Raw genomic sequence first — 22,030 nt, 5'->3', positions numbered from 1 at the left:
TATTCGAATCGTACAAACATTGCTTGCGTAGTAAGTTCTAGAACCCTCTACTATCCGAACATTTATTTTTAATTACTGTGCGTATGGCAGAATTATGAAATAAAATCTTCACAGTTCTGCCATCACCTGAGGATCAAGATCGAAAGCTGAGCTACAAAATGATACAAATTTTAACTATTTTGAATGACATCGGCTGGAGTCATCATGAAGTGCATCATTGTTATGCTAAGGATGATGCAATTTTGTCAGACATTACGTGGAATTGGAGATGACTCACCACTGACAAACATTGTGAATCGCATCCTTTCCAAAAGCTTAAATAGCATGCATTCACTATCTACCAGAACATGGAAAATAGAACTACATGCTAAAGTAAAGTTATGATCAAGCACAATAGAAATCGAAACAAAAAACATGGCGGACAATTCGGTCAACTACGCAATACAAAACCATGGTTAATGTAACCAAAGCCAAAGCCAAAACCTATAATAACAACATTTTATGCAGCCATAACACACTTACCTGTATTCTTTTTCTTCTTGGGACCCATTTTTACACTTTGAAGTGCTTGTGGAATACTTTAATCACAAAAACAAGCCTATTTTCAATTCACGTTCACAAAATCGGACCGTCTTGGTTGCAAACTGAAAACTTATGAGAAACTTGAGCCACGGTCTCAACCGAAGCAGCTCACTATGAAGGTGGCTTCTAAGCCTGCTTGACAGTTATTTTAATCAAGTTTTGTTTGACAATCGCAGAGTATTTTTGTTTACGAAAAATAAAGCAACAGTTTTTCAAAACGAACGTTAAGATTTTATACTTTTTTGAATTATCGAATGTAACAAGAAAGACACCGGAAACGAAGTGACTAAATCATTTTTTTAAACAATCCATTTCTTTCGTGTTACAATAATTGTTAAAGTACTAACCCAATGCAATAACCTGCATTGAACTTGGCTAAGAATTCGTTGGTAAGTTATAGTTAAATACGATAAGGCCTTTATTTACATCGCCCTTATGAACTATGCGAGCGTACGTTTCAGTAGCGTAGCACTGTTTCGGCAGTTTTCTCATATAGCTTCGTATAATTTAATTTAAAAAAAATATTTTTAAGATTTCTTCTCCCCTGGTGTACCATCAAGTTAAGCCTTCACATCGCCATCGATTGTTGTATTTATATCGCCTTTCCCCCCTGCCTTGTCTGCCTTTTCTTTTTCATCTTTGCATCGACCGCAACATCCCCCGGTAGAGTTTTCGCAAATATCCAACTTTTTAAAGTTCGGTGTCCACTCGCCCAGGCTGGCATTGGCGTAGAAATCCATCGGATAGACCACTTCGAGGCTGGGCAGTGGTTTCGGTTTCTCCTCCTTTGTGGCTGTACACTCCGGTATCTTCCACTCTGCGTCTCCTAGGGCAACAGAAAGCTCGTACGGGGTGAGCAGCGGCTTTGGAAACGCCGTACCCCAATCGATGGACAGCCGTGGGCAAGCAACCTGCAACAAATGTAACGATTAGTTTATCAAGGGCTTTCAAAGATTCCCATCTGGGTACGTGTTTAAAAGCGGATGCAAAGCGATAGTAATCGTATCACCTACCTGCACGAACGCATCTATGTCGGACATGAGGGCGAGCTTAGCGGGAAAGATTTCCGATAAAAGTATGACTACTGATTCCCGGCCATGGTGCTTCAGTCGTCGCTCGAGATGCTCCAACACCTTGGTCGAACCCTGGCGCCCAAGGGTACCTAGTATGAGTCCGAACCGTTTCGCTGACCGGCTGTCGTCGATGGCTTGCTTCCGATTGCGGCGCATCGTATCGTGGTCGTACTGCTCGCGGGTAAACTTTTTCTCATACGGATCGTATTTGTACGCCTCCAGTGAGGGGTTGGATATCATGGCCGCCTCCAGATGGAACCGTCCATCGCCTAGGTATATCAGCGTGCGCTTTTCGTCACCTTCTCCCAGTAGGCGTGGTGCCGTGCAGCCCAGAATTTCCCCGGGACTTAGGGGCTTCGATTGCGGTATCACGACGTCGTACTGTGCTTCACGTAGCTCTTTGGCGGCGGCGTGCAACGTGGCCACGAACTGAATCGTGCTCACGAACGCCAGTTTGCGCTCACGTGGGAAGTTTACCTTCACGCTTTCCACAAAGTGTAGCGCGTCGATCTTAATGTCCACAAACACATACAGCACCTTGATTCCGGTGGTCTGATCGATCGGGATCAGGCAACTGTGACCGTAGTGGACCAGCAGATCGGCCCCGAGCGCTTTGGCCGTGAAATCATCCACACAGCATGCCCCGTACGTTACGTCGCCCATCACGATCGTGTCCGCATCGGTGAACCGTTCGATGATGTCGCTGATGACCAACGAGTACATCAACAGTCCCTCTGGCATCTGCAGCGCCACCCGCTTGGCTTTCGTTTCCCGGACTCGCCAGATAGTCTTATGGATCTCAAAGTTGTAGTTCGAAGGCAGGGCCGCAATTGCTTCGTTCAGCTCGGAGTCGTTAAGCAGCGTGGCAGGAATTTTGTTGATAACCCGTGACGCGCCCTTGTACACCTTTCGCACAGGTTTGGCCTTAACAATCTTCACGTCTGCGGCCAACGGAGGTTGTTCTACATCGGCTGCTGCCATTTTTGCACCGATTCGATTCTTTGATTACTTCAGGTAATCGCCTGGACTACGTTTTTGTGGAACTGATCTAGCCAAGGTTAATCGCAGAACAATTCACTTTCGATTGTTTCACAAGATACACCAACCCTCAACGGAATTTGAGTGTAAACTGTTGCCAACGATCTCTTAATGCACGTTTTGTCTCTCACAGAAAGTTCACACCGTTCACCTTTCACTGTTGGTACGAAAGATTTTCGTTAAAATCCCGATGCCAGACAAATCGTGTATCCCCTTCCATCGACCTTCTCTGTTCGACAAATGCTGGGCAACGCGCTCGTGACTGCAACCGCCTGCATAAAGCGCCGGAGCCAAAATAATGCACCAATGCCTGACGATGCTTCTGTACTCGTAGAGATTACGTGACTAACGGCACACTGGCAATGGCAGTCAGGTGTGTTTTTTTATTTACTAGGTAATGTCAGTAAAGAACAACAACAATGCCGAGGGCTGTCAAATGGCAATATCCCAACGAGCAAAGGAACTGTGAAGCACCCGATGACCCAATGAGCCTATTCAACTAGGTCCGACTCTTTGATTACGGACCGCTTACCATTCGTGTATTGTTGTGTCTGTTGTTGATAAGTTGTTAAAAAGTGCATATTAAAAACTTTATTCTATCAAAACAAAGTAAAATTGACTAATCAGAACTCAAGAAACGCTAAGAGCTGTCAGTTGTAAAAAATCGCGTATTGCGAATTCGCGTATATCGAGTATAGCGCACTGCGGGGACCTACTGTACATGAAGCAGAAGCAAACGATTTGAACTTCTATGAACCGGGATTTCTACCACGTGGTCGAGTGTAACCGTTATAGTCTGATCCAATGGCGAAGTCACTGGACTGGCGCAGAAGACCAATGGCGAAGTCACTGAACTGGCAAGCTTGTTGAAATGAGCTTGCTTGAACGGGACCCTCGTTAACCCGGATGTCGTGGTCGTTTGACCGTTCAGTGATTTCACCATGTCGCCATTGGTGACCAGTGCGAAAACTCTATTATAGTTAGCGCCTAGTATAGTTTGCTGATCTACAGAGAAACCCTTTAGAATAGGAAAGTACGTCCTAAATCTTCTTTAACCAAATCTAGGTATGCTTTAAAACATTTATTTTCTTTGGTTTGTTTCTTCTTTCCGCTCTATTGGTCCTTTTCGTAGTCACATCTTTATTGTCGGGAGTCGGTTAAAAAATAAGCCAACAGAAAATTATCACAATTCCCAGCTATTCTTATTCAGTTTTATACGTTTAACGATTATACCAGATATCTAATTGGATTTATTGAACTTGTATTCATAATTCATGGAAGGGAGGTAACTAACCAGGATCCAATAATCATCTTTTCAACCTACACACTTGGTTTGTAAATGGTGTTAGCTAAAATTACGATAACGGTCGCTTTTCATCCGATCTTTATAGTTACACCTGCTATGATCAAAACCAGCTGGATGAACAAGCAGAAATTAAAAAAAACCGTAGTATTACGTTCCATCAGAGTAAGCGAATCTCTTTTGTTCTAAACGAGGGGATACAGATACTTGGATACAGAACAATCGAGAGCAGTCGTAAAATAATCAGCAATGACGACGGGAGTGATTGTGGCCAAAAGGATCGCACAGATAAGCGATGATAATCGAGAATTTGTTCTCGCCGCCGTTATCATTGCGAAAAGTGATCCTCGATTTTTCACCGGCACTGTGAGAAGCGCTTCGAACGGTTCGTCCGATAGAACAAGTCTGGTCGCACGCGGTGTGCTTACGCTAACGTTGCGAGACTCCGAAAAGGATACGATCAATTGCACCATCTGGGCCAAGGCGGACGTGATTACGCACTACGACAACTCGTTCGACGTGGGTGATGTCGTCGATGTGCAAAAGCCACAGGTTTCTTCGGCGGTTTCCTGCCGCTCGGAGCAATACTCACCGAACGTGTCGTCTCTCTACTGGCTGACTATCAACGAGCAGGTACCTTCCTCTCAGATTGTCCATCACGAAGGAAAGCAGCTGCTGGAGTTGAAGTTGCTGCTTAAAGTTCCGTCCGTCCGGCCCGAAGAAACGATTCCACTCGCCGACATTGTGGCCAGCGGAACCAGTTGCCGTGGCGAAACGTTCAATGTGCTCGTAGTAGTCCGAGCGGTTCGTCCGAGCAAGGAGATACGTATCACACGCACGAATCAAATGAAATCGTTCCGCGAGGTCGTCGTTATGGATCAAAGCCACACCGGAGTGGTGATGAAATTTTGGTCTGAGAGTCTCATCAAAAAGATTAACGCATGGGTTCCGCTCACCACGGTTCTGCTGATTGCTGACGTGCGTATCGATTTCAACGAGTACTACAAAACCGTAGGCCTTACCATGGACCGCAAAACGATCATCACGCAGGACCCGAACGTACCGCAGCTGCAGAGTTTGTTGCGCCACGCAAAGAATATCCCCATGCAAGATGTTGACATCGTGTGCTCGCTCTCATCTGGAACCGTAGATCGTTAAGTATCGTGTGTTGGTTTGGCGATATTAGCAACCACCATGCTTATTACCACGTGTTCTTTTCTATCTCCCTTCAGCGGCCACAATAAGCACCGTCATGACCGTCCAGCAAATTCTTGACCGAACTGAAGGAGATCTCGTGTCGGAGGTTGACCAATTTACCGCCCTCTGTTATGCGGTCATCACAAGGCTTGATCTGGACGGGTCCTCTAGGATAGTGAGTCAGCGGTGTGTCCACTGCCGGACGCTTTTGCGCAGCCAGGAGCAGGCATGTTCGAAGCTGGACTGTACGGGACATAACACACCGGCTCTGGAACAGTTTTTTGATCTCTCTGTCGATCTAACGGATCACACCGGCACACTGCAGGGCTGTCGTATGATCGGCGCAACAGCCGAAACCGTCCTCCAGTGTGACGTGAAGACGTTTCTTGGTAAAACCGACACCCAGAAGACGGAATTGAAGTGGATGTATTTGTTGGACCGGTGCGCCGTGCGGTTGGTTGTGAAACGGCGATCGGCCGTTCGCTTTCAGAACCTATTCTCAATCGTGGCCTGTGCGTTGGCCGATCCTACTGAAGTTGAAGCGAAGCTGAAGGTGTATTGAGCCCCATTATGTGCTCTAGATTTAATATACTCTTGTTAAATAAAAATGTTACTATGGACGTATACAAGTTAATTATATTTTTTGGTCCAATCACAAGCGGTAATTTAAGCTGTGCAGATTACTTGCAAACGGATGCTGAAAGGAAGCTGTAGGGCCAATTGGAAATTTAAATTCATAGTTCTGAACGATTGGCATTCTATTATCTTTACAGCCGTCCTGATTTTAACCTTTCTCTTGCAAACGTTGATAGTTTTGATTACTGTTCGATTTGTCGGTTAATGAGGCGTACTGATTACTTCGAATGAAGTCAGTGATTTCTTTAGCTGGATAATAAAACACTTCGCTTTCAGCACAATTCAGCAAGTGGGCAATATTTGGCCTTTTAGTGTGTGGGTCTACTATGCCTTCATTATCAATTGGGCAATTGTGCTTAGTCCTTGCGGTCCTCATTCTCCCCGTCAGATTCGTAATGCTCGGGTTTGTAAGGTTTCCTTACCTTCTTCGGGTCATACTCTGAAAAGATTAAATCTGTAGCAAAAGTCGCCAATACTAAAAAAGCAAATGCTCCTCACCTTCATCATATTCCTCCGGAAAACGAGATTTTCTTTCTTTGTCCAGCATTTGCAAGTACTCCTGTTCCGCGGCTTCGCAAGCAGCTGTTAGTAGTAGATAAAGAGAGTCACAACCGAATTGGTTCTAGAATTTCCGAGGAATACTCACAGCGACACTGGAATAGCTTGGGCTTATCATCGGTATGTTCGTCCTGTCGATTAAGTCCTCGCACCTTCAACTTCATCTCGCGCGATTTAGCCTCCAGAATCTTTTCCCTACGATTTTCACGCTCAAGCATCTAAAATGCGCAAATGGTAAATGAGAATTGTCCGGTATCTAGCCGATCGATCGCAGGTTGCAGCCATCTTACCGCCGTCAACAGTGGCTTATCGTTGCGAATCGAGGTCATGTTCTCGGACATTTCGATCAGAAATGTTGCGCCTTTCACGCTACCCGTTCCGACCAGTCGGCCCGATTCGTGCGCCCGCAAGCACTTCAAACTCTCGTCGCACACCTTGATGCTGAGCGTGGGTTCGCTGTGCTGCTGAAGCAGATCCCAGGCGTCCAGCACGCCATCGACGCGACTGACAAAGAACAACGAGTAGCGCGTCGGACTCCAGGCGCCATCGGTCAGCATCACGTCGTGGTTCTTGGTCCAAACGATCGAGCTCTCCCGGCAGTCTTCGGACCAGATGCGCGCTATCCAGTCGCCGATGGTGAGGAAATTCTTCACGAACGCCGGATTGCGCGTGAGGGCGTAGATTGGTCCGGTGTGACATTGCATCTGCGAAGGATAGAATCAGCATCGGCGTTGCTTCTCGAGGGGCTGCCCCGTTCTACTTACCCTGAACACTATCTTCTCCTGCGGCGACTTGCCCTTCCTGTTGCAGGAGAACAGCATACCTTGCTCGGTGCCGCACATAAATCGGGTCGGGATTGAGGTTTCGTACTCCAGGCAGCTAACGCCATACGATCGCGACAGGTCCTGCTCATCCGCCTTGATCGGATCCATCAGCAGCCTATCGATCGGCTGTGACAGCTTGCGCGTATCCCACCACATCACCTGGCTGTCGGAGGACCCCGAAAAGAACTCGGTACCACTCTTCGAGTTGATCCACAGCGCCGAATTGACCGGGGCACGGTGCGAATGTTCGCGCTCGCTTATCATGACCGGTTCCTGCTCGTTGCGTGTATCCCACGCCGCCACCTGGCCGTTGTACATGCCGCACACCAGTGTCGTCGGGTCCTTCTGGTTGTACTCGAGGCAGATCATCGAGCTGGCCGGCTTGAACCGCAACAGCGGTGCATTCGGGTTCTCCACCTCCCAGATGTACGAGCAGACAGCTTTGCCCAGCACCTCGCCAAAGTTCATGTTGCAGTGCGAGACGGCAATCTTGGTGCCACCGTCCGGCGACCAGGAGAGATGGGTCACCGGCTGCTTGTAGATGCTCGGATCGCGATACACGTTCAACGTGCGTGAACTGCTCCGCTCGATCAGCGGGGCCGGTTCCAGATCGTCGAAGTACTTCTCGTAGATGTTGACCGCGTTGTTCTGGAAGATGCAGTGCTCCATCGGCTTGGTCAGACCCATCAGCTGGCTGATATAGTTCTCGTCCTTTTCCACCTTACGCCGGTAGCGAACAGTTTGCTCCGGGTCGAGATAGTTAACGTCCTTCGGCCAGCCACCTTCCGAGTGCAGGATGCCGTGATGCTCGAACTCGGCACTCTCCGTGTTCGCCTCACTGATGGCCATCTGGCGGCTGTACTGTGTGCCGACCGATACCGGATCGCGCAGGATATACTCCTTGAACAGATCATGGCTCGCGGGTTCGGAAAATTCTACCTTGTTCTTGTCGGAAAACAGGCACTGCTTGCCGAACTCTCGGCGCTCCTTTTGGTAGACGTATTGTATATCCATCTTGATTGAATCAACTCTGTTTTACACACTTGCTCTTCAGAGTCGAGTAGGTAATCGCACAAAGCACGACTATACCAACTGACTGGGGAGTAAAGTAAGTTGTTTCCTGCCCTGATTATTTCGTTTTTCAATAGAAGTGCTGGATAAATTTTCCTTCTTCTGTCAAGGTTGTTTACTGGGCGACTAAAATAAGCCAGTTGTCAGGGGTAACGCGAATCGTTACTACGAATACCGTCAAAGACGGCGTGTCTCATCAAGCGGTAGATGCATCCTTTCGTTAGTAGCAGGTCCTAGAAATTAATTATTGAGGATTGCTGTGATGGATAGCAAACCGTTCTATTATCGGTAATGTGATTTGCTGGATGATGAACTCTATTCGATGCCCTTGGTATAGTTTTAAAATCGATTACCAGTTGAATGCCAACCTGATGGAACCAGCACGTTCGTTTACCAACAGCACTGCAAACTTTACTCCACTTCCGTAAATAGTATCGATCAAACGCCCCCCGGAAGCGCTTGGCGCCAAAAATAGTGTTGTGACGTTCGGTCGATCCTTTCGGGTTGCCACTTTTTCAAGCCCGCACTCGGCAGAAAGCGTCGGGCATCGTTCGTGAACGGTCGTGCTGTCCGGTTCCGATTCTAACAGTTTTGATTTAAAACACGTGCGTTTTGGCGCGCTTTCATTTTGCGTAACGTTTCGGTATTTTGAGCGGTCAGCATTGTGCTGAATCGGTTGTTCAGTTTGTTCATAGAATAAAAGTTGGAGAAAAATAAAAGCTACACAATGAAGGTGGACACCAATGTCAGCACCAGCCAGATGGATCAAAACTGGACCCGCTACATGGTGATGTGCGACCGGAAGGACATCCGGCAGCCGGTCAACTTCCAGGAGGAAAATGAAGTGCAGGCCACCCTGGTCGGCAATAAGGCGCTGGCAAAGCAGTACGAGATACAGTGTCCGGTCGAGAAGGGCACGCAAAGTACCCAGTGGATACTGAACACGCCCGTTTGGACGGTGCACAACCGGCTGGTGCATACCGGTGTCACCCACGTGGAGGGCGGTTGGCCGCGAGACATCGATCGCACAGACGAGGAACTGGTCGCGCGCTATCGCCGGAAGCAGGAGAAAAGTGAAGCTTATGTCCAGCAGATGCGGGGCCTGACGAGGGTAGGTTCGCTGGGACTACTTCGGCCGACTGCAGTGTAACCTTGATGGCAAACTTTATGAACGACGGATTTGATTTTTTAAACATTTTTTTTGGCTGATTCAGTTCATTTCAAATCGTGTGCCACTGCAACGCTTTCCTATCAACAGCCAGCTAGCTGTCAATGGTAGGCACGCGATATGAAATTTAGCTGCAAAAACGCCGAAAAATCAGTACCTTTGCTTTTTTATTGCGCTGCTCGAACCCCTCTTGAGTGGAGGTTTCACTTTTCACAGCCTTCACTATCGAGCCTGTCGGCGAAAATAAAGTGTGACAGGAAGGCAGAGTGTGCCGGCAGACTAGAACTTAAAAGTGACGAACAAAGTTTGCCCAAGCGAATGTTATCTTCCAAACGATACGAAAGGATACCAAATCTGTTTCATTGTTCTGGAATCGCCGAGCGAGTGAAATGCTTGAAACAAAAATCTCCCAAAAGTTTCAAGTGCCCACCATCAGCAAATGTAACTAACTTCAACGAAAAAAGGAAGCGGGCGCCATCTACGAGCCCATAAACATGCAACTAAACATTACAATTTTATATAACTATCTGCAATCGATGTTGAATACTAATACATAATATATTGTCATGATTGTCAGTATAGCAAGAAAAATGTGCATGCAAAGTTTTTAAACTTTTCTAAGCACGTAGCACCTGTTACAATTTCAGTTATCCAAGCTTTCTTATTTTTAGAAATAGAAAACAAAGTTCTTTTTAATAAATTCTAGAAATTCGTTATAAAATTCAGAACAGCCATCGTTCGCGTCGCTCTCTTTCATAAACTCAGGCGGTACTTAAAATAGCATAAAAAGTAAAGATAAATTATGATTGGTGCTACATCCATTTGAAGCAAATTTGGCCTTTTGTAGGATCAAAATTATTTATGCAAAAGATCACTGTAAAAGATCGCTTGTGTCAGCGAGTGCATTCTTGGGAAAACTGTTTCCGAAACTATCACACGCACATCGCGAGTATTTGATCCATATGAATTGCGAAAAACAATGGAACCAAACGCTCGTCTACAGACGCTTGTGTACCTTTAACATGTACGGGAATATTATCTTCCTTTTAAAATTAAACATTGTATTTAATTAAAGTAAAAGACCATAAATCAAAACTTAATTTTTACACTTTTACAGACGATTGATCATGCAATAATGCAAAATAATGCGTGCAACATCTACCAGAACTACTTCGAGGACATCGAGCAACACGAGCTTATCGAACAGTTCACGTCGAAAACGGTGCACGTGTACAAGGACTACCTAGAGACGAAGCGTTCCTGCACGTATATCTGCTGGTCGGAGGAGGGTAACCACTTCGCCTCGGCGCACTGCAACATTGGACAGCGCCGTGGAACCGTGACCGATTGCTACATCTGGGACATTGGTAAGCTAAAAAGGCAATTGTTTTGAACTCAAACACTATAGCTCACCTCCTCTCGGACTTCCCTTTCTAGAGCATCCGAATAGTCCGTTGCAAAAGTTGATTCCACCGTACCAGACGCGCTGTCTGGAGTACAACTTCAAGGACTCGACGCAGATGGCCGGTGGGTTGTTCTCTGGGCAGGTCGCTATCTGGGACATTCGAGCTGGAAGCACACCGGTGGAAGTGACGCAGCGCGAAGCGAGCCACAACGATGTGGTGACGCGCGTCCTGTGGACCAGCTCGAAGACGACGAACGAATTTTTGTCCGGTTCGACGGACGGTCGCATCCTGTGGTGGGACGTGCGGAACCTTAGCGAACCGTATGACTACTTGAACCTCGCCCCGAAGGACTTCCAGAGCAAGGATAACGATCCACGCCACTGCTTCGGCGTGTGTTCGGTCGAGTTTGAGCCGACCATGCCGAACAAGTACACCGTGGGCACGGAGAACGGTATCATTTACAGCTGCAGCCGAAAGTACAAAACGCCCGCGGACAAAATCCAGTCGACGATCGTTGCCCACACGGGGCCGATCTACTCGGTCGAGCGGAATCCGCTGTTCATCAAGAACTACATCAGCGTCGGCGACTGGCAGACGAAGATCTGGACCGAGGACTGCAAGGATAATCCGATCGTGTGGACGAAGGAGTACGCCGTACAGCTGACGTGCGGCATCTGGAGCCCGACCCGGTGCTCGTTGGTGTTCATCTGCCGGATGGACGGCGTGATGGATGCCTGGGATGTGATCCATCGGTTGGATGGGCCGGTGCTGCGCCTGAAGCTGTCCGATGCTCCGCTCTGGTCGGTGCGCGTGCACCGTGCGGGCAAGCTGATCGCGAACGGCACGGACAACGGGGCCATCTACCTGACGGAAATCTCCGACAACCTTACGTTCAGCTCCGCCAACGACAAGCCGGCCCTGTCGGGTATGCTGGAGCGCGAGATGCGCCGCCAGCGGCTCCTGGAGGCCAAGATCAAGGAGATCAAGCTGAAGGAGAAAGAACTGGAGCGCGAGCGCGTCCGGCGCCAGCTGCGCATGGAAAATGCCAACTCTATCGAGGAGGAAGAGAAAGATCTGGTGGCGGACGCGATGCATCAGTTCTGGACGAAGATACATGGCCGCAAGAGTCTCAAGAACACGCTGAAGGGCATTCGAATGCGCGACACGGGCGTCGGGTTACTCGCGAAAGACAAAAAAGCCAAAAAGGAAAAACGCTAAGCCAAAAAACGGCAGAGCCAAAGCCAACCACAACAAGCGGATGTACCGCAATGGTACTTACTAAGTTTTAGTGGTGAGTACGGTCCAATGACGAATTTACTAGATTACTGTTCACAACACCAACATTTTTATCGAATACTCTAAGACTTTGTAAAATACAATTATATAAAACATAACCAACATTTTTTAGTAAATGGAGAAACTACAGACAAAAGGCTACAATGGTGCAGTATCTGATTGCAATGCAAATGGCATATATTTCAATTGAAATTGCTGTTTGTTGGTATTTGCTTTTTTTTATTACAATTAAAAGTATCGCGTTTATTTACGTTTATTCTCTAGCTTTTGCCATAGCCTTTTGCGTAGCTATTTTGAATCAAGTGTTCAATCAATTAGAAGGGTTTGAAATTGTTCAATTTTTTACCAAGACAACTTTATAAAACAGTCTACAGTCCTTGGCTTATCAGTTCGTCGTCAAGTGTTATTGTGATTTGCTTCAGTTTCATTTTGTTCTCACTCTTAAGAAAGCAGTCTCGCCCTCCACTGGGCGAATCGCTTTCGTGTTTTTTTTTGTAATTACTTATAATATTTACTTTGCTTTGTTTTCCTCTATTAGTAGGTACGATAATTGACAATAAAGTGGATAAAACGATTTTATAAGTATTTTCGCTACCGTGCTATGAAGTACGTCGTATGGTTGTTCGAGTACTATTTTGTTATGTAACAAATCAATAATTACCATGACGATTGCGATAGGAGAACGCATACGTGACGTTAATCTTGAGTTGCTTAGCAGAACATTAAAATGAGTATTAGTTGTCTAGGTGTATTAAAACGAAGGTTACGTAAACCGTGCGATTACGCATGAATTAACATGATAACTATGTTTGTACGTAGAGTTATCTTTTTTTTAATAAATAAATGAATGTCACAAACTTGCAATTCTTTTTGGTGAACTTTAAAATGGTTAAGGGCAAGCTGCTGCGAATACTGCTTATTCTATGGAGTATTGCAAAAATCGAAAAGCTTGGTAACACATCGCCTGAACAATCGGGCTTTAAGAGTACTTGTCGGCACATAAATTCAATCTAGCGATATATAATTTGCATTGGTCACAATACGGAACAACTACAGCTTAACTTTAACCGAAATTCAGGGTCTCTAAGTGCGTCGCCCATGCGCGCACATGTAAGATGAAATAAATATTCGTTTCTGCTAGTTAAAAACCATTACATTTTATGCAAACGCTGTGAACATGAGCTACCTATTCTGCCTATTTATGTTCGACATTTTGTTAAACACTTTATTCATCCTTCTTACTGTATCTTTGCTTGAATTTGATTTTTATATCTTTTATTAAATTCAATTGAAACCGAGTATCGTCAATCAAAAACGTTTCCTCTAATGAGCCATTGCCCAAAAACTGTCATCGAAACATTTATGCGTATATATGTATATCATATAGTCATAATTTTAAAAGCTGCCTGCCATACTTTATCCGCCCACCAGTCTATCGATTCGCTTGTTTTCTTTTCTGATTCACTCACGTACAGAAATGTTTTCGAACGAGGAAGACAATATCAGTAAATACAGAGGAGCTGGCTACGCATGTCCTTGGACATGTACGGTAAGAACACGGCAAGTTTGGTTATAAGGATTTATGAGTATTCATTGGGTGAGTATAAAATTGTTAAAACATTTTCTCTACGATGAAAGATTTGTTGCAGATTTTTTTTTCTGTGCAAAGAACAACCGTACAGTTATTATCAACCCTCTCTAGCTCGTGACTGATTGTATAAGGTAACGAAATCATTAAAATGTGCCAAAGGTAACAACAAGTATAACGGGTAACAGATTCATTTGCTTCCAGTCCGGAAAGGAACTTAACAAAAAATAACAATTTTGAATTAGAATAATGATGGTAAATCATTTCATGATTGAAAACAAATGATTATAAGTACGAACGGTATGATTATCCTCTGGTGTAAGATATCGTGCGTTGACTTGTATGTATAGCTTACAAAATAATAGCTTTGTATTCGTTAAGATTATTGTATTGCGCTTTGAACTATTTTAAGAATCCATTACAAAGCATTATTGCTGGGATTGCACTTCACAAGTGCCAGAAACTTCAATCCCTTACATTGCTCGATTCATGGCCGACGAATCGATACCATGGACTAGAAATACGGTCCTGGTTTTGTTCTACGCTTCCGCCACTCGCTGAGCTATCCGGCCCACTAACCATTCCCGGCGCTAGGACACATCGTTTGAAAAGTTGCGGGTAGCGGGCGAAAGCGTCTTCCAGTTCCTTTGGTTTCAATTCCGCCACGTACCTTCCAACGTACGCCCAAACTTGATCAAGCGGAACCCCGAGTGGGTGTATCATCATAAAGGTTGCGGCAAAAGCTACCATCTTGACCTCCTTCTCGTTTGGCGCTCCCAACTCAGATGCAACCGGTGGTGGAAACGATTCACCACTACCGACATCTCGCGTGGACGTTGCTTTGCACACGGCTGCCGTTGGGGCGCCGGTTTCCGGTGCACTGGTACACGCGTAATCCGATTCCCCCTCCGAGTCACCCTTGCTAGAGGAGATACTTGCGGTACTCGAAGCGGCCACCTTGGAGGTGGCAATTTTTGTCTTCAACAAAAGCTGCTTCACATTTGCGTCCTTCAGCTCGTCCTCCAGCTCACAGATGCGATTCTGGCGCTCTGTCTCTTTCGCCTTGTTCTCCAGCAGCTGCGTCTGAAGGTTGCGAATGGTTTCCTGCAGCACTTCGATGTGTAGAATTTTCATTTTCAGCTCACCGTCGTGAGACACCACAGTGGATTCTGTGCCATCGGCACCACTTCGTTCGGAATCTCCTGTATGATCCTGAAAGGGGATGGGGTTAGTACATCAGTCCACTATTCTGACCCTGATTGCTTAAAATTACCTTGTGTTCATGCTCCCATCGAGACTTTTTGAACGGTAGCGAGGAAACGGAATGATCATCGTCGGACATATCCATCCCATCGTCGTCAGGAAAATCATCCAATTGGACACACTTTATGTCCTACGCCGCAATCGTGAAGCCCACCGAAGATCATTGGGAAGTAGAAGGAGGAGTAAAGGATCAGGTTAGATAAACATGACGAGTTCAATTTGTTGTTTTATTGAAACTTATAGGCAACTGAGGAAAGGTAACGAACTTGGAAATATGTAATGCATTTTTGTTGAAATGTATATCGTTTTCTCTTTTGAAATAACGGTGGGACTTTCATTTTTTTTTTTAATAAACCTGCTATCGGCAGAGTTCTATTTTGTTGAAGCAATTTTCGGAGAGGATGCAGCCTACGGTTTTTTTTTATTACAGCAACAAATAACACCTGCTTACCGAAATCGGTAGTGGAAGAAAAGTGGTCTTTTGAATTTAGAACACACGCTCGAACTATACCTCCATAGCCATACGCAACAATGGCCGAACATTTTAGAGTTTCACCCAAGCGCTGGATGTGATTTACACGCCATTTGTGATTTTGGAATTACCGCCACTTACCTTCGCAGTGTTCTCTACTGGAATTTACTAGTAACGATTACGGAAGGGAATGTGGTGTGTAAACTTTTACTTTACGAACGTTTCGGTTCCATGTGATAATGCGCACTTGCCTTCATCGTCATCATTACTCCGGAGGTGCAGTTTTATCGACTACCGTTCCGGCTGTATTACTGTTTGTTCCAGTGATTTGGTAAACCGAAGATGCCACCAATTTATCTTACGTGCCATCACTATGTATGTGTTCCAAAGAAATTCCATAAACTTTGCTGTTTTTTATGGGCCGGTATGATCGAAAGTGAGTATTTGATGGAACAAATTATACAGGCGTCTACAGTACAATTATACATTTATTTACACACACACGCACACAAACACACGTACACGAGAATAATGTAGAACTAACTTCAAGGACGATAATGCGATACTTGATGAGAGGCAAATTCCTTATCCAGTGCATTTTGAATATGATAGTACGTCTAATATATGGAATTAGATGGTTAACGAAGCCGTTTTGATATAAATAAATTAAAAAGCCGTAAATATAACTGAAACAACGGTTTAAAATGCAAAATAGTATAATTTTAGACAGAATATTCTTTTCAAACAGATATTTCTAAGAGATGATAGGAACTTCCAATTAATTGGGATTTAAGTGCATATACCTATGCATGCCAAATAAAAAAGGAAAAAAAGTGCAGAAAGAAAATTAAGCTGTTGCATGTAATAAAATCAAACACCAATTATTTGATATACTACACAAGTTAAGACATTTGCTAAGGTGTCACATCGCAATGTTAACTATTTGATAAACTACTGCATGTTCGACAAACGATTTCGAACATATAACATATAGAAAAAGCTCAGCAAATGTTAAACAACAGTAACAAACGTGCAACAAATTCAATTGACTACAAACAATAAGTAAACAAAAGAAAACAAACGTACGCTACACTCATAAACATAAAACATGATGAATAAAAACAGCAACATGACAACAAGAGGAAGATTTTTAGCAGAGGAAAGGTAAAAACCAGTGAAACAAAATACTAGCGTTCGATACATACCAGTGACTGCTTCTTCCACGCATCGATGTTTTTTCTTTGGGCTTTAGTAAAATGATCCCAAACCTTCTTGTGACTGGCCGCATTGAAAACTTTTTCAATCTGACTGACTGAATCGAAGTGAAGTGGAAAATAATAATAGTAATAACAATGATAGAGAGATATTTGTCATGTGGCGGGGCAAAGGTTGGTAGAATTTGGAGCAAAAAAAAACAAGAACGGAGATAGTTAAGACAGAGAAACAGAGAAAGGGAGAATAGGCACATTTGATACTCGATTCACTGTTTCTATTTAGTAAAGTGCTATTGCTTCTGGTGCTGGATGATATCGGTGAAGAGATTACTTCACAGTGAATACAATCAGTTGGATATCTTCGAGGATCACCGAAACGAACACGTTGAGTGTTAGACTAATGTTCAATTAAGTCGAATAGCAACTTTGGTGTGAGATAAAATTGTTTGTACCAAATGAGTTGATTTACATTGAACTTATTATTATTTTTATGTTGTTTAAGCAGGAGCATGAAACAATAAATTACCAGGAAATAACAAGGTACGGATGGAGCACATCAAAGAAACAAAACATCTACTTAACTCTCTAATTTCATCCTATTTACAGTGGACGTAAATCCAAATACCCTAAACAATGATAAAATCGACAAATTATATTACGTATATACGTACTGAAAAGTGCTATGTTGTTTATGCAAAATTATGTGAACAAAATTTGAGTGGAGAATGCGAGTGGAGCGTAACATAGAAGGAAATGGATAAATTGGAATGAGCAGGAGCATTATTTGATATGAACGATACGAAACCTAGTATTAAATTTACTAATCAGCCCATTAACCCACATTCCCCATGAGCAACACTGAAACAAATTATACAATACACCTTTTATGCAGTGTCGCAACATACTACCTTAAATCAGTCCGAAGAAAGCAAATTACGTGTACTATAGGATTGGGCACGGTTTTATATACCCGCGCCTTTGGACTGTTTAAATATTTTCCGTTAAAAAATAAGGGTACTTGAGTAAGAAAAAGTGTGTATCGATGGAATAGATTGAAAGAAAAAAAAGTATACAGAGAAAGCTAAACAGGATTTACAAGTGAAGCTTTTATGTTGAAAAACAGACCACGACAAAGAGGGTCATCCGTTTGCAGGGTTCCTATTAAGAATCAAATCATCTATTTCCAGCACAACAGTGATCAACAGAGTGAAACAATCGCCAAACCAAACGCTCGTATAATGGTGTACCATCCTTCTGTGCATTTTTGCGCAATCGACTGTGACCTGACCGATTTCCTACGTGATAAGAGTAAGCGTAGTTTTTGCTCCCACTATGGCAATGTCCACATGGAGACATAAAAGTACTGTACCTTCGTTAGCTATGACGGATGTTGGTCGTGGTGGTGGTGGATTATTGTAGTTGAGAAAACTCGTTCATGGATATGATATTTTAAATAAGTCTTGTCGTTTATAGGTAAATAATAGGCCCTCGTGATTGTGTTTGCTAAACTATCAGCGAAATGTGAAACATGGGAAGCTTCTCTTCTTCCTCAGTCGGATAAATGGTGTTAACACGTTAAAGAAAATGAGATGGTAGTAATGGGCGAGAAAGATGGAAGAGGGTGAACTGTGTAGCATAGAACAAAATCTAGTTCGTAGTGCCTTTCGAAGTGTCTTATATTGATTGAACTCAATCTGTATCTTGTATCTTGTTACTTAATATAACAAACATTGTTTAGGATTTCGCTGAAGATCTACAATTTTGTGTTTTGCTGTTACATGCTTACTAAGCTATTATTATTCTGTCCCAAATAGTTTACCTATTCATTCGTATCAAGAAAAAAGTGCGAATGGTATGGCGGAACACATCAAGTAGAACCAAAATAAAATAATATCAAAGAAAATAAATAAAAATAATAGTACACACGCACACAATTCACAAGAAACGCAACGAAAGGCATAATTCCTATGAGAAGTAATAACTAGTATAATAGCGGTAATAATGGCAAATAGCCAGTTTGTAACGTTTGACAACAAGATAGAGAGAGGGCAAGAGAGATTCGATTTTCTAGGAGGATTTTAAGGTGGTGCACGCCAAAATCATACACGATAGGCTCATTTAAAGCGTACTGGTACTTACACTGCGCTAGCATGGTCTTCGTTTGCCGCCGGTACTGCTCCCGGGCCCGCTTCAGCTCCTCGTCACAGACCCCTTTCTCGCTCAGCAACCGCCGCACGTGCGAGTTGGTGCTCTGAATCATTGAGTAGAAATTGTTCGAGTTCTTCTTGCTGCAATCGCCACGCTCTAGCCACGTGACGAGTGTTTGGACGGCTTTAGCGAACGTTTCATCGTTTTTCAACCGCTCCGCCACCGAAGATGCTTCGTGCTCGGTGTAATGCACAACGGGCTGGGGTGAGAGTGACCGGAACCGGTCCTCCTCCAGTCGTTCCCGGTGTCGCTTTTCACGCTGCAACTTGCGCTGCTTGCACTCGTATTCGTACTGATCGTCACGGGCTTGCGCGTAGTCGACGTGCAGTACGCCAAAAATGGGCGGTTCTTTGGCCTCCGGATTTCCATAGCTAAAATTACTGCCAATTTTTACCCGATAGCCGGACAAATAGATGGCCGAATCGACCGACGCCTCGTAGACGTAGCGGATGTGGCAAAAGTTTTTCTTCGACAATCGCAGCGTGGTGATTTCGCCACAGCGTTCAAAAATTTCGCGCATCACCTCCTCGGTCATCCCGGTGGGAAGACCTCCGACGAATACCGTCCGGCAGCCTGGCGGGCGCTCGATCGTCTTTGGTGGCGGCGCATTTGGATTCGGCGGAAATAAGGTACAGTTTTTGCAGTAGATTACTTCCTTTGCCGACGCTGGCTTCTCGGGAGAGCCGGTACCATTGGTGGCCACGGATGCACCTCCTGGTGGCACATTATTGACTGTGTTATTATTCAACGCTCCCGATAAATCCGATGCGTTCGGTGCCATCATTGGAAACGGTTGCATGCTGATCAACGAAGAGCCATCCACCATGTTCATCACACCAGGCATCATCATGAAACCGTGTGGCTGCTGCGGGAGCAGTTGATTGAAAACCAGCTCCCCTCCGTTGGCGGCCACATGCTGCTGCAGTTGGTTCTGGTGTTTGTTGAATTCTTCGAGCATCTTTTTGTTCAGGTTTTCTTCTCGTGCCTTTTCCATCGAAGCAATCGTGTTACCGTCTTTGATCGTTTCATGCTCGGCAACCGTTTCCAGCTCCATTGGTGCAGAACCAGAACCATTTTGCGCGGATTTCACTTTGAACTCGAGCGGTTTATTATTTATGCCAGCTAACAGTGCCGCATTAGCTGCGGCTGCGGGGGAACCGAGTTGTTGTGCAGTGAGGAACCCACCGCCAGCCGACAATAGAGGATCTGCAAAATACAGCAAACAATTAGTACGGTGCAAAGCGTTGCAAAATCGGATACTACACTTGTTGATTCATAAAAAAAGCAATATTAACAGGGCGGGTCAGTTTGCTTCATAATTGCATATGATGGACGATACGCAGGCAAACTTACGCATTGGATGTAGTCCACCAGGACCGAGTGGATTGAAGGTATACGACATCACTGCAAAGGAGTAAGGACTAGACACGACTAGAAAACTAAACGATGCACTATATTTAAGCTCTCAAGCGTGGACGCGACGGACTTGCAAGCCTAGTTAAAAATTTACGCAATCATTTTCTCCGCCTGGCGTACTACGCGTTTTTCTTTGCGATCGATTCTGAACGACTGTCAAAAACAACTGGTTTTTGCAATTTTCCTCTGCGCTGACCAAAGTTGTTAAAGTGAGGTAAAACAATCACAATTTTATAAAAGATTTCAATTATGTTCTCACATTTATTATTGTTTTGATATTCAAACTTAAAGTTCAGAACTGTTTTTGATTAAAAAAATACCTACAATCTCGCTGGATAATTGCACAAATTATTTTCAAACGTTCAAACGATGTCGTTTGCATTGTTGAACCTGATCATACGTCACGTTGGTTTTCGAATTCTAGCAAATTTGACAGTATCAATCAAAACAAAGCCTATCTGAGTGCCTAATGGTTGTGATTTGCCTTCGAGAAAGACAATTCACACTGGGTATCGGTATGTATGGTCAAAATATGAATCAAACAATAGAAATTATTCTGCGTCCGTGTTTTATATTTATGTTAATTATTCATACGGAAGTTAAAAATAAGTGATTTCATTTGAAATTCTTGGAAAAATTAATGGAGGTGCATAAAACAATAACAATAAATCAAGCATTTGAGAAACAAGTCCATGCCACGTGGTTTACGGACCTGTTTGCATGGCAAGCCAATAGTAAATTGTTAAAACTACATTAAAACGAGTCAAACACAACAAAACAACAATTGAATTTCTCTATAAAACACGCTCGGACCAGAACGGTTCAGGCAACAATACATAAAATAAACTTCGGACAGGATACCAAAAATAAACAAAACAACATTTGCCGGCGCCGATTGCCACGGATCCCAGTGAGGTAAGGACTCACGGTAAGGACAAAAAAGGTGAGGCATAAAATAAACGAAACCCTGCGGATTGGGATGCCGAATTGGGGCCGAACGCATGAAAAAAGGATATCCTTCGGTATGGAACACCGCAGTTTTCCTGCCTCACCCCAGCTACACCTTTCCACTCTGTACAACCATATTCAGTGCCAGCTTACGAATGGAGGAAACTGCAAGAAAGATGATTTTAGCGTCCCCGTTTGAGTAAAAAAAATTACCCCCACCCCATACTCCGGGAGAAAAAACAACAAAAGCACTTCTCTCCGCACGGGACATGCCGGCTAGAATCAACGTGGCACAGAAATGGAAGAAAAACAAACGCACCCGGCACATACGGGGGCCACAAGAAAATGGTTGGGAGGTGGGAAAGGAAATCCGGGGAAACCCTGCCCGCTTCCGCTCTGGTTCGAGGTTTGCCAGTTATCAGTCGTCCTTTCGTCGACTCTTGCGAAGCTGGAGTTTTGTGTGGAGGGCGCGGAAAAACGGTGAGAAAAATCTGGGAGGATATGCAGCAGGGCAACCAGCTGAGTTGCGGGGATGAAATCCGATGGGCTGATCGGATTCGGCCCAATGTTCACCGGCATGGAGGATGATACAACGCGTTCCTCGTCGAGCGGGAAACGCGTAGTTCACGGAAAGGACCGACGGGTGGGGGAGTAGAAAAAATATCGAATTGTTATTTTTTCCCTTCGACATGTAGAACAAATATTTTAGTTCCGACTCTTCCGAGCGGCAACGGGGACAACTCGATGGCGCAGTCATACCATGTGCCAA

General features: G+C 44.5%; 5 protein-coding genes across 5 annotated transcripts; 2 read left to right on the top strand and 3 right to left on the bottom strand.

The window, feature by feature from the left end:
• Positions 1–982: 982 nt before the first annotated feature.
• Positions 983–3,031, bottom strand: LOC131288302 (2-(3-amino-3-carboxypropyl)histidine synthase subunit 1). The gene is made up of 2 exons (XM_058317422.1): positions 1,596–3,031; positions 983–1,493 (listed from the first exon to the last, which is right to left on the bottom strand). Exons 1-2 carry the CDS (start codon positions 2,634–2,636, stop codon positions 1,143–1,145), a joined length of 1,392 nt encoding a protein of 463 aa, XP_058173405.1. The 5' UTR covers positions 2,637–3,031; the 3' UTR covers positions 983–1,142.
• A 1,214-nt stretch (positions 3,032–4,245) lies between these two features.
• Positions 4,246–5,755, top strand: LOC131288569 (meiosis-specific with OB domain-containing protein). Its single transcript, XM_058317713.1, has 2 exons — positions 4,246–5,149; positions 5,229–5,755. The coding sequence occupies exons 1-2, from the start codon at positions 4,246–4,248 to the stop codon at positions 5,753–5,755; spliced, it is 1,431 nt and encodes a 476-aa protein (XP_058173696.1).
• Positions 5,756–6,185: 430 nt separating this feature from the next.
• On the bottom strand, positions 6,186–8,225 carry LOC131285299 (dynein intermediate chain 3, ciliary). The gene is made up of 5 exons (XM_058314154.1): positions 7,152–8,225; positions 6,678–7,091; positions 6,476–6,605; positions 6,328–6,411; positions 6,186–6,268 (listed from the first exon to the last, which is right to left on the bottom strand). The coding sequence occupies exons 1-5, from the start codon at positions 8,223–8,225 to the stop codon at positions 6,186–6,188; spliced, it is 1,785 nt and encodes a 594-aa protein (XP_058170137.1).
• Positions 8,226–9,009: 784 nt separating this feature from the next.
• Positions 9,010–12,074, top strand: LOC131288671 (dynein intermediate chain 3, ciliary-like). Its single transcript, XM_058317830.1, has 3 exons — positions 9,010–9,393; positions 10,568–10,817; positions 10,888–12,074. Exons 1-3 carry the CDS (start codon positions 9,010–9,012, stop codon positions 12,072–12,074), a joined length of 1,821 nt encoding a protein of 606 aa, XP_058173813.1.
• Positions 12,075–12,574: 500 nt separating this feature from the next.
• Positions 12,575–20,449, bottom strand: LOC131289387 (ecto-NOX disulfide-thiol exchanger 2). Its single transcript, XM_058318624.1, has 5 exons — positions 20,251–20,449; positions 18,829–20,103; positions 16,681–16,787; positions 15,014–15,133; positions 12,575–14,952 (listed from the first exon to the last, which is right to left on the bottom strand). Exons 1-5 carry the CDS (start codon positions 20,297–20,299, stop codon positions 14,206–14,208), a joined length of 2,298 nt encoding a protein of 765 aa, XP_058174607.1. The 5' UTR covers positions 20,300–20,449; the 3' UTR covers positions 12,575–14,205.
• Between the last annotated feature and the right edge of the window lie 1,581 nt (positions 20,450–22,030).

The sequence above is a fragment of the Anopheles ziemanni genome, chromosome 3, assembly GCF_943734765.1.
Source record: "Anopheles ziemanni chromosome 3, idAnoZiCoDA_A2_x.2, whole genome shotgun sequence".
Lineage (NCBI taxonomy): Eukaryota > Metazoa > Arthropoda > Insecta > Diptera > Culicidae > Anopheles > Anopheles ziemanni.
The sequence above is the reverse complement of the archived record's forward strand: the minus strand, read 5'-3'. Positions and strand labels throughout refer to the sequence as shown.

Excerpts from the sequence above, each read along its gene's own strand:
- LOC131289387 (XM_058318624.1), bottom strand. The coding sequence starts at position 20,299 with ATGTCGTATACCTTCAATCCACTCGGTCCTGGTGGACTACATCCAATG. Across the intron at positions 15,134-16,680 it reads CGTGGAAGAAGCAGTCACTG|GACATAAAGTGTGTCCAATT; the intron begins GTATGTATCGAA and ends ATTGCGGCGTAG. Across the intron at positions 14,953-15,013 it reads GATGGGAGCATGAACACAAG|GATCATACAGGAGATTCCGA; the intron begins GTAATTTTAAGC and ends ATCCCCTTTCAG.
- LOC131288302 (XM_058317422.1), bottom strand. The coding sequence starts at position 2,636 with ATGGCAGCAGCCGATGTAGAACAACCTCCGTTGGCCGCAGACGTGAAG. Across the intron at positions 1,494-1,595 it reads ACATAGATGCGTTCGTGCAG|GTTGCTTGCCCACGGCTGTC; the intron begins GTAGGTGATACG and ends CATTTGTTGCAG.
- LOC131285299 (XM_058314154.1), bottom strand. The coding sequence starts at position 8,225 with ATGGATATACAATACGTCTACCAAAAGGAGCGCCGAGAGTTCGGCAAG. Across the intron at positions 6,606-6,677 it reads ATAAGCCACTGTTGACGGCG|ATGCTTGAGCGTGAAAATCG; the intron begins GTAAGATGGCTG and ends TGCGCATTTTAG. Across the intron at positions 6,412-6,475 it reads CAAGCTATTCCAGTGTCGCT|CTGCTTGCGAAGCCGCGGAA; the intron begins GTGAGTATTCCT and ends TACTACTAACAG.
- LOC131288671 (XM_058317830.1), top strand. The coding sequence starts at position 9,010 with ATGAAGGTGGACACCAATGTCAGCACCAGCCAGATGGATCAAAACTGG. Across the intron at positions 9,394-10,567 it reads AGATGCGGGGCCTGACGAGG|ACGATTGATCATGCAATAAT; the intron begins GTAGGTTCGCTG and ends ACACTTTTACAG. Across the intron at positions 10,818-10,887 it reads TTGCTACATCTGGGACATTG|AGCATCCGAATAGTCCGTTG; the intron begins GTAAGCTAAAAA and ends TTCCCTTTCTAG.
- LOC131288569 (XM_058317713.1), top strand. The coding sequence starts at position 4,246 with ATGACGACGGGAGTGATTGTGGCCAAAAGGATCGCACAGATAAGCGAT. Across the intron at positions 5,150-5,228 it reads CTCATCTGGAACCGTAGATC|CGGCCACAATAAGCACCGTC; the intron begins GTTAAGTATCGT and ends ATCTCCCTTCAG.